Source organism: Buceros rhinoceros, unplaced genomic scaffold, assembly GCF_000710305.1.
Source record: "Buceros rhinoceros silvestris isolate BGI_N320 unplaced genomic scaffold, ASM71030v1 scaffold29757, whole genome shotgun sequence".
Taxonomy (NCBI): Eukaryota; Metazoa; Chordata; class Aves; order Bucerotiformes; family Bucerotidae; genus Buceros; species Buceros rhinoceros.
The window spans coordinates 1-11336 of NW_010420857.1; the positions used below are offsets into that span (position 1 = coordinate 1).

At 49.1% G+C, this 11336-nt stretch overlaps 1 protein-coding gene across 1 annotated transcript; it reads left to right on the plus strand.

Annotated features, from left to right (window-relative positions):
• Positions 1–83: 83 nt before the first annotated feature.
• Positions 84–11041, plus strand: TTL (tubulin tyrosine ligase; the record flags this gene model as incomplete). The annotated part of the gene is made up of 6 exons (XM_010139467.1): positions 84–320; positions 4283–4366; positions 6033–6265; positions 9440–9575; positions 9661–9930; positions 10894–11041. Coding segments are annotated over 6 exons (1108 nt in total), but the record flags the coding sequence as incomplete, so codon positions are not given.
• Between the last annotated feature and the right edge of the window lie 295 nt (positions 11042–11336).

Consider the following 11336-nt stretch of genomic DNA (forward strand, 5'->3'; position numbering starts at 1 on the left):
CCCCTCCCCGCATCCCCGTGCAGAGCCGGGCTGCGGTTGTGCCCTTCCCGCTTCGGGAAACTTACCGGGGTCTCCCGCCACAGGGCGGGCTCCTCGCAGGCTCCCGTCGCCCTTCCGGACTCGGGGGCTGCGGGCCGGGCCTGCCTCGGCGAAGTACCTCGCAGTTTGGGAGAGGGCTGCCCCCCGCCCCTGTCACCGGGCCTCCCTCTGGCAGCGCGAAATGACCGTGTGCTGGGCTCCCGGTCACACGCCCCGGCCTGCGTCGCCCGGAACAAAGAGTGGGGGCTGGGGTGTCCCCTGCAGCCGTGTCCTGTCCCCCGGTAAGGCTTTCTACAGAAACCGGCTGGGCTCGGGGACCAGCTTTCCCTGCTGGGGAGCTGCTGCCTCTGGCCCGCACTCAGATGATCCCCCTCTGAAGCTCCTGGAGGGGGTTTCACTGGTGCCCCCAAAACACCCAGCCCAGCTCGGGGGCCATGCTGTGGCACAACAGCAGGATGGGGCAGAGGGTATCCGGGGACTCCCCTCTTGCATGTCTCAGACCCTCACGGTTCCAGTGCCCTCGGGTGCCACCCTCACCTCCTGGCCTGCTTGTCTCGTCCTGCAGCAGTGCACTTGGGGAGCATTGCAGGGGGCTTCAGCCACCCAGCGTGGGTTCGTGGGGAACACGGTGATGCCAGTGGCAACCACCTGCCTGGTGCAGGGCAGGAATGTTGCAGTGCTGAGTTTACATGTTATGGGGTTCTTCCTGTGGTTTGGGATAGGAGAAACGGGTCTGAGCCAGGCATGCTCAAACCCTCACCCTGGAGTGGAGGCTAGTGGGCGTGTGCCTCTGCAGTGGCTTGGTGGGAGTGACAGCACGTCTAGTCCCTGCTTGGAGCAGGGTGAGAGTTATTCCAGAGGCTTTGTTTATGCATAGGGCCAGACCACCCCCTCCCCTTTTCCCCTGCTGTCCGACCCCCTCTGTCACACTGCCACTGCACAAGGCCCTGGGAGCTTATGCTCTTGTCCCCTGTCTTGTGCAAGCTTGTCCCCTGCCTGCTGTGTGCGCTGCCTGACTCATAGGAGGCAGGGCTGTCAGCACAGCCACCCTGGCCCTCTGCTCCCCAGATGGGGAGAGCCCAAGAGCAGGGAGGGAGCGTGCAATGCAGTGCCTGTGAGAGGGGAGAGCCAAACCAGGCGCTAACAGTGTTGTAGGGCATGGCAGGGAGCAGAGATGCGCCATCATTGCCCATAGCAGGAGCCATAAGGCTGGCAGGTGTCTGTGCGTGCTGCTGGCTGCTGTGCTGGCTCCTGTCACAAGGCCTGTCAGCAGGTTTGGGATGAGATACTGCAAATCCCAGCAAAGGAGTGTGTTTCCCTCTTGCAGTCCCCTGCGCCTACATCCAACTGCTGCAGGGCAGGACCTTCCTGGCCTGCTTCCCTGCCCTTGGCCCTGGTTTCTTCCTTCCTGGGGTAGTGTTGCAGCACTGCTCCCGGCTGCGGAAAGGTTGGAACAGGAGGAGCACCCTTGCCCCAGCAGCTCTGGGGCAGGACAGCTTTTGCAGCCCCTTTCTTGCAGTTGAGACCCAGCACTGACTGTTCCTTCAGATCTCCAAGTCATCTGCTCCAGCATATCTTCTCTTGTTTCCACATGCGTTTGTGACTGGAAAGCCCCCACCACATGGTGATGCCATCTGGTCACCTCCCAGCGTCGGGATGTCTCCAGCAGGTAGGGAGACACCAGGAGAGGCTTAAGCAGTGAGGGTGCTTACACAGGCTGTAGCCGGCACATCAAACAGACCTGTGCTCTAAGGTGGTCAGGAGGCAGGGCCGGTGAGCATCAGGCTTCCCTGCAGAACAAGTACAGTTCTTTCATGCAAGTGGGCCTGCACAGCACATCCAGCCATGGTGGGCTCATGACCATCTCTTACTAACCCCTTCCATCCTCAAAAAGAGCCCTGGCCCTTCAGAAAAGTCTTCAGCATGTGTTGCCATGGATGCCTGAAAATTCAAACCATTTCTCACAGCCAAGACACATCTATAACCTGTGAGCTGGTGTTTTTGCACTAGCTTCTTTAACCCATCCTTCTATAGCAGAAGCTGGATGTCTGAAATCAGTAGATTCAGACCAAAAATAACAAGGTTATTTTGGTACATCTTCCAAAAAGCTGTATCTTCTCTGGTACATCTTTCTAAAGCTGTCCTCCTGAGCAGCTGTTGCATCAGAGCTGACTTTGGTTTGATTTTCCTAAAGGCTCTGCTCAGTGGATCAGACGTTAATTTGGGGAAGCGTAGGGATTTGCATTACTCGGGGACTAAGCTAGATCATTTGACCTGGGAGAGGGGTAGAAGTGAGGACTCTCAGCATGCACCGCTGCTTCTGTCCAGCTGCAGAGACTTTCATTGCTCTCACTGATGCACTAATTCTTGGAGGATCATGTCCTTAAGCTGTCAGTGTCTGCATCTAAGTCTGTATCTAATGGAAAAGCAGTTTGTGCTAAGGGAGGGAAAGGATAAAGAGGCTGCAGAGGCCTCGTGGAGCAGAGGATGCTGGCCATGGGAGCATGGCCAGTTTGCTAACTGCCTTGGCAGGTTTTTAACACTGCTAAATGCACAGCACAGGCCTCACAACATGCCGGAGAACCCGTTGCCCTTCCCACCTCATGATCCGTCTTTGCTGACCACTAGATTCCACATCACAGCCCACTGCTCCGTGGAGATGCTCAGGAAGCCAAGGATGTGCCTCCCAGCAAGTCAGAGTTGTCCAGCAGCAGTAGTTTTGAAGCAGGTTGCAGCCACTTCCATCCTTCTCCTCTCTGCAGTCCCATGCGTCTGTCACTGGTGACAGGGTGGACTGACCGCTGTGGCACAGAGCCCACCAGGAGCTGTGGGATCTCCTGGACCTTGATTCCTCCAGGAACCAAGCAAAATTGATAAACTGAAAACAGAAAGAAATTTTACTTTTTTTACCTTTTTTTTTTCCCCCCACACTTGGCAGTGCTGGCTACACACTGAAGTGCCTGAAGTTGCTGAGTTTTTCTGGATGGTGGTTTTCAGCTATCTGGTATTTAAAGATTTGTGTCAGGGCCACAACTTTGGAGATGAAATAGATAGTTGCTCTCTGTGATCTTGCAGCTGCCTGGTCTTTAAGGTAATGTGGCCTTCAGGCCTTTTTTTCCAGGCAAACACCAAGGAGGATAACTAAAACTCTGAATCCTTTTTCAGGGTCTAAATCACTCCCACAAACGCTTTTTTGAAAAGAGAAGCTGAAGGTGGAATTAACTGCCATGCTCGGTGGATCCCCCCAGACCTAGGTTATTTGAAACCAGAGGCGTTTTCCAAAGGTCTCTTGTCGGTTGTTGTCACTGGTGATGCAGTTATTGGCCCAGGCATCGTGCACATCCATTTTGGCTGCACTGGTTGCGTGGGAGTGGCTGTGTGGTGTTGGCCAGATTCGCATCACCCGTTGGACAAGTGCCGTCCTGTCTCCCCAGAGAGCTTCCAGCTGAGCGCAAGTGTTCAGGTATTGTGAGAAGGTGAAGGAAGGCAGGCTGTGGTGTGAAGTCCAGCGCTGGTAAGGAGGTACTCCTCTGTTTGGCTCTTGTGAGGCTACAGCTACACACTGGGACCAGTACAAGAAAGGCATAGACACCATGGAGTGACTCCAGTGGGGGACACAGGATGGCAGTCAAGCACTGGGACAAGGACCTGTAGAAGCAGTAGGTTCTACATCCTTAATGCTGCTCAGAGGTTGGAGCAGAGACCCCCAGAGGTCCCTTCCCACCTCAGCTATCCAAGGGGATTTGCTGCAAACTGCCAGAAGGAGGCAAAATTCCAAACATTAATGTTTCCCAGTGTTCTGTGATACCAGGTCTGACAGGGAATCCTGCTCTTCTTGACAAATAAACAAGGCCCTTTCCTAAGCTGTGATCTTAGTATCATGGTGTGCTTCCCTGTATCCTCCTACTGCATTTAAGGGTAACAAATCTTGGCTTTCAAAAACTGCCACCAGCAAACAGAGAACTTTTTTGGGTGGTGCTGCCCATTTCCAGTGTGAATTAGGAAATTACTGTTTTTCCTTTGGAAAATGGAAGTGTCAGATTCAAAACAGATGGGTAAATGCATGGTTTTTTCATACAAAAGAAAGAAATCACAGGAGCCAGTACCAGCTTAGAATCTGTTTCTGTGATGCAGGACAAGGAAACAGCCTCTGTTCTCTTCCCTACGGCACGGATCCTTTGCACCAACCAGATGTTTTTCCTTCATTAATAAAGAAGTTTGTCTGACCTCTTTGTTTCCCCTTTTTAGGCCATGAACCTGGACTTGTGCAGCTGGTGAATTACTACAGGGGAGCAGACAAGCTGTGCCGCAAAGCATCTCTGGTGAAGTAAGAAATTCACTGAAATGTTACATGGGATTGGCAGAAATTTTTCTTTAAACCATTGTCAAGTGTTCAGAGAGTATTTCACAGAACAGCTGCTGTGGGAGTGTCCTAGCATGTGCTGTCTTCAGACCTCAGTGCTGGTTTCTAGAGCTATCTGTGTGGACAAAGACCTCTGTAACTTCAGGGGAAGTGCTGTTTCCACTAAATTACATCTTCTTGAAAGCATAGAGTGTATTGAAGCAGAGCAGAGCGAAATGAAAAGAAAAAACCACAAATGTACCTGGTCTTTCTTGTTGTAGACATTTCATTAAAATGCACTCATTTTATTCTCTCATTTCATACAGAGATAAGCCACTAATATGCCTTTAGCTAATCAGATTTGTTGGTGAAACAAATGCTTGGAGAGATCTCCAGGAAGAGCTCTGAAACGTATTTCTTCATGACCAGCCATGCCAGGGCCTCCCGGAGAAATACGAATGAGCTTTTATTGTAGGTACTGCTCATCCCTCTGCAAACTCTGTGGCCATTAGGCCATCTTCATACTGTAGCTCTTGGTCTCCTTCAGACACCTAATTCCATCCGAGTGTCTGCGCTGCCTCTTGCTGATGCAGTCCTGCAAACTGTGTGCTGATCCAAGTCCTCTCCTTGCTCTGTGAAGAATCAGGTCCCAATTGCTTTCTTCACAGAGCTGTTTTTGTCAGGAACTAGGAGGGTATTTTTTAAACAAGCACTCGTGGCACTCCCCGGCTGGATTTCTGCTGGATTTAGAGGCAGTGCTGAAAGTACTTGCACACCTGTTTCTCTCTCCTGAAGCTTGGCTGACCTTTCTAATGTTGGGGCCAACCATGCATGAAACTACTTAGGACCCAAGGGACCACACGTAACGTTCCTCAGGGCTCCCTGGCAGTCACTGACTGCCATTTCAACAGAGAGGCGCAAATGCACAGAAAGTCATGAGCTCTCCTTTTGGCCTTAAGCAAAGCACAGAGTAACATGCAGAGTGACAGGCAGCTCCCCAAAAGAAAATAGGCCTGGGCTCCACTAAGAGGACTTTGCTGGCATCTCTAGACGTTACTGGTAGAAGAGATGTGCCAGAGAGATGAGAAACTGCATGATGCAAGTGGGATCCCAGACGCTTTGGGATATGAAACATGTAGCTGTGTCTTTGCTTTTCGAGGGTTCCCAGCGGTCTTCATTCACAACTGGGCCACCTGATCAGATCTTGTGGGGGATGGGGTCAAGGCCAGTGCAGAGAACATTACTGCTTTGGCTTCTGTTTTGTCAGTTGTGATCACAGCATCCTTCCTGCCCCCTTCCATGATAGCAAACACCTTCTCAGTTACTTTGTGAAGCAATGGTGCAGGGAATGCACCACAAGTTCTGGTTACATGTAAACTTCTCTACTGATTGTTTCATGATGTCTAAAGTATCTACAAAATGTTTAATGAACCCATGCAGGTCTGGTTCAAAGAGCAGCGGGTTGTGGTTGCCATGATGTCTTTAGGAAAACCCTAATTTCAAGGGCCTAAGGAAAAATAAAATAATTTGGCACAGACTATCTGTAAGCTGCTATTTATCACCAAGCAAAAAAACCCAGTTAATGATGATTTTTACATATTAAATGATGACCATGCAGGTCGAGATTGACAGCCTGTCTGTCTTCACCTAGGCTTATCAAGACAAGCCCTGAACTATTGGAGTCCTGCACGTGGTTCCCTGAGTCGTATGTGATTTACCCAACAAACTTGAAGACCCCCGTGGCTCCAGCACAGAATGGAATTCGCCATCTTATAAACAACACAAGGACAGATGAGCGGGAAGTCTTCTTGGCAGCTTATAGCAGACGCCGGGAAGGCAAAGAAGACAACGTGTGGATCGCCAAGTCCTCAGCTGGTGCCAAAGGTTCACTCTGCAGCAAAATGAGCCAGTTACTCATTATTCCTACTCTTTACTTGCTTGGTAGAGTCCTGGGGTTTGGCTGAGCCCAGCTGATATCTAATCTTTCTGTGCAGGTCTTCACCTATGAACCCTATGCCAGTCCAGCCAGCACAGGGCTCTCCTTTGTCTGCTTGGTGGCTTGGGGCTCCTGGCAAGCGATGTAACCTGCATATGCTACCTAGGATGGAGATGGCAGTAAAAGTACCTGCATGTTTTCTACACATGCATGGTAAAGGTTGCTGCAGGGAGAAGGCAGCAGAGACGAGCAGGCAAGGGGAATGTAGAGAGCAGGAGATAACAGGGAGCAGAACAGGATATGGGGAGGAGAGCAGCAGGCAGGACAGCAGCTTTTAAGGGCAAGGAGCCCAGCTCCCTGCTGCAGCTAAGCCTGGTTTCACCTGAGTTCTTTCAACTGAACCCAGATGCTTGGTGCCAATGTCCTATCTATGGTCACACTGAGACACTGGCTGAGGCGCCATGAGCTTAGCGCTTCGAAATTGCACCCAAGCCTCAGGGGAAGGTACCAGGGCAAAAACAAGCAATGCAGTGTATATGTACCTTTAATTCGAATAAGGCAGTAGATACCTAAGTGCTAATGTGTCCTTCCTTGTTCCAGGGTCATTGCCTGTCTCGCTTTACAGAAATAATGAGCTATTGGACTAGGTAGCTGGGCACAGCTGTAGATGGAATGCTTTGGTAACAATGCGCTGTTTGTCGGTTAATGGCAGTATCACGGGCACGTTATCAGAATGGCTGTATGAAAACTTGCTTTGTCATGTGTGCAGACCCCAGGCCACAGACCCAGCCTGAGGCAGGATGATGTTTTCAAAGGGAAGAAGCCCACATCCATTACTCACATATGCAAAGTCATTTTTGATGCAGTTTTACAAAAATCACCAGAGAATATGAAAGCCAGAAGTGGCAGCAGGGAGCCTGCATGATAAAACCATCCTTCGTGCTGGCTTCCTTCATTGTTCTGTTCTCTTGGTTGTGTTACCAAGAAGCATCAGAAGAGCATGCTTGTTTTCATCAGGGAGGAAGGGTAGCTGAGACCTTTCATTAAGTCAGTGAGGAAGTGTGTTTCTGTGTGGTACAACTGACTGCAACCAATCAGTCTGGGCAACTGGAAAGGCCATTGCTATGGTTTGCTGCAGAATGGAGAGGTTTAATCTCTGCACATACTTTACTCAAGTGTGATCCCGTCTTTTCTGCATTAAAGCAAAGTTCATATTCATCATTGTGCTGCAGAACTCAAGCTGGGAATTAAAGTGGAAAGCAGAACCTCATGTTAATCTTCTAGAGGGAAGTTTTAAATGTCTGGGGATTACTTCTGGTGAAGAAGTAAGCTTGTCAACATTAATGGCCAAGGCAGATCCAGCTTGCACAGCCCCTGACTCGGTACAGGTCTAGTGGAAGCTTCATTGTCCATCAGTAAAAGGAAAATTAAAGGTTTAGAGTGTTCTTACTTAAAAGCTGGCAGATTTTTCAACTGGCTAGAGGTTTTGTTTTCTTTGAGAAGCGTCAGGAGCCCTGCATAAGCTGCTTTGCTTCCTCACTGGGTTGCTGACTAGTGCACAGTTAAGCTAATCTCCCCCTTGCTTCACCGTCTGTTCGGTGCAGAATAGGTGCCTGATGATCTTCCCACTGGAGGGGCTTTACTGGCTAACAGAGATGTTGTTTCTCGCCTTCTCTCAGTGCTCAGCCCTGTGGGTGTACACAGGCAAGCTTCTGCTTGGCTCTCTGTGATCAGGGGACTAAAAATCTTGCCTCTGCATAAAACATGGGTGAGAAAGATACTTTGATGAAAGGAATTCCTTTTGCTGGAGGATGCTAGAACAAGTAACAGGATCAGTGAAGCTGGAAAGCTGTGACTCACAGGAATGCAAAGCATGGAGTAGAGAAAATATCTGTAGGGCTGTCACAGCTAGGAGCATTTTTCATGGGATGATCCTGTCAAACTCCACCTGTGCTCCAAACTTCCATTCTCCCCTCCAGTGCTCCCTGGAAGAGTGTTTCTTTTCGATCAGTATTTCCTCCGAAGCACTCAGCACAAAACTGAGACTTCTGTCATCAGCTTTAGTCCAAAAAGATAACTAAATGCCTGAAGACTGGACATAGTGCCAGACAAGTGTCAGATAATTTTACCTGAGCTGTTTTATCCCTCATAATACCATCCCTTTATCAAATCACAGGAGGGATATGTTCTCTCCTCATTGCTCTGCATCAGTGGTTTCATATCTGGACTCTTGCAAGCAGTGAACAGTGACAGACAAAATGAACAGTGACTTCAGCCAAAACATAGCAGTATTTAAACAGCACGTCTGACTTCAGTGAAGAGCTTCCACAGCAGGGGAAAACAGTGACTACATGGATGAACATTTTGAAGTATTTTTGAGGTTATTTTTCTAATTCAGCAATGATTTTAATAGTAACTTAAGGGAACTCAGTGAGCAGGGCAGCACTGAGCAAGTGTGCAGTGACTGCCTCAGGCAGCCAGAGAAGCCATGCAGTGGGAGAAATAGGATAAGAGTAGATCCTGAGTATAGGATAAAAACCCACAAACCTCTCTCCTCAAAGGAAAAAAAAAAAGGAAGAAAAAACTCTCACAAACTGCCACAACACCTGTTCTCCAAACTGCTGAAAATCTGGGAAAAAACAAACGAAAAAAAAATTCAACAAGTGCTGAGCATGTGCATTACCCTCTTCCACCTCCCTGCCAAGCCCAGCTGGAAAAAAACACAGGAAAAGGAAAAAAAATCCTCCAAACCAAGCAGCTGTCTCACTGCTTGCAAGTCCCTGTCTGCTGTACATCCCCTCACACCTAAATAGCTACCCCCTGCAGATGAGCCCCAGGCTGGCCATTCCATCTTGGTCACCCTTGGTTTCCATTTGCATTAGCTCCAGTTACTGGGGAGCTAGACACCCCATGGCGTGGTGACAGGGAGATCCCTCAGCAGATTCGCTGCCTGGCACTGAATGAACACGACATCATTTGGGCACTGACCAGCCCTGGCGCCATGGGTTCTTGCGTATCGTGTGGCTTTTTAGGCAAATGAACCATGGTCTTGCACCCTGAAACTACTCCACTGAAGGTAGGAGGATTCTCTACCTAATTTTATCTTCATCTTTCTGTGCCAGGGGAAGGGATCCTGATTTCTTCAGAGGCTGCAGAGCTCCTGGACTTCATAGATGAGCAGGGACAAGTGCACGTGATTCAGAAATACCTGGAGAAGCCTCTGCTTTTAGAGCCAGGGCATCGCAAGTTTGACATAAGGTAACCTTTTTCTGCTGCTTTTTCATTTTCATGCTGTTCGTTTTTAAGCCACTGAGACTAGAGTTTGGTTTTTTTTGCCCCTTAGGAGCTGGGTTCTTGTGGATCATCAGTATAATATCTACCTCTACAGAGAGGGTGTCCTGCGGACCTCTTCCGAACCGTATAACAGTGCTAATTTCCAGGACAAAACCTGCCACTTGACCAATCACTGCATTCAGAAGGAATATTCCAAAAACTATGGGCGGTATGAGGACGGGAATGAAATGTTCTTTGAGGAGTTCAACCAGTATCTGATGGATGCTCTGAACACAACGCTTGAGAATAGCATCTTACTGCAAATCAAACACATAATAAGGTAGCCAGCTGCCTGTTGCATAGGGTGACACAATGCTTCAGAGACAGGGAATGTGTATGGACACAGCTGGGGAAACAGACCAGTAAAGGAAGGGTTTCAGTTGCGTAAATTTAAGGTAAAGCCATAAACAACCCCAATGTCATTGTTCAATGGAAAGGGACCTTTGTAGGTGCTGTCCTCAAGGGTATGTGTCATCGTGCCTGCATTTTGCCAGCTGTGGCTGAAGAAGGACTGAGATCACCTAGTAAGGGAAGAGAGTAGGTTGAAAGACAGGGCTGGCAGAGGTTGAGGTTAGAAAAGATACAAGGTCTAAGAGGGGAAATGAAGCTGGACTCAAGTCTATAGGATCTCACTGCTTCTCCCACCATTAGCAAGCAGCGTTGCATCTCAGTGGCATAGGTTGTCTTTCTCAGTTCACACAGAGCAGGCTGCCTCCTGGGCACAGAAAGTGCGTGGAGAGAGATCTCAGTGGTCACGGTGCCACAGAGAATCCAGGTCTTGACAAAGTGATCCTTCATGGCAGAATTTACTTTGCAAGTGCCCTATTGCTGACACTTACACGAAAAATACATGACGCAGTCTTTGAAGGCCTTAGAGGCAGATGAGCTCTCAATGACAGTTCCTTGGGGACCTGTTGCGGCCCTTTGTGGCTGTGCTTTCTGCTCCAAGCTCTAACTGCACATCATGTTTTTCAGCTTGCCTAATCCTATAGTGGGGGTGGATGCTGATCTCCAGCTCTTTGGGAGTTAACTTAGGGGTGTCCACCCATGTCTTGATGGTTGCACAACCTCACTTGCAGTTACCAGTTGAATATAGTTACCATGTTGAATATAGCTTGCAACATGGGGCAGTCCCAGGGCAACCTCTCCTTGAACTGTGCTATGCACATGCCCTCAGAAGCTGCAGTGCAACAGGTGTGTCCACAGGGTATTTGATCTTGGGTTTATGTTTTGTTCTTCACAGAAGCTGCCTTATGTGTATAGAGCCTGCGATCAGCACAAAGCATCTTCACTACCAGAGCTTCCAGCTCTTTGGCTTTGACTTCATGGTGGATGAGGAGCTGAAGGTCTGGCTGATAGAAGTCAATGGGGCCCCAGCATGTGCCCAGTGAGTAATCAGTTTCTGTAATACCCTTGCGATGCCATCATTCACATGCCTCACCCAAACCATGACTGTGTCCCAGCTCCAAGTGAAAAAGGTAGAAGAAAGTGAAAATGGCAGGGGAGTTTTTCAGGCAAACCACATCAGACACTGCTCTAAGTTTGTTGCTCCAGTCTCTGTGTTTGGTATCCCCCCAGCATCATTCCCATGTCAGATGGGGCAATAACCTCAGGTTTTGGGCAAATGGGTTTGAATATAACTTGGGTCATTTTTATTATTTATTTTTTTTATTCTTCAACCAGGTG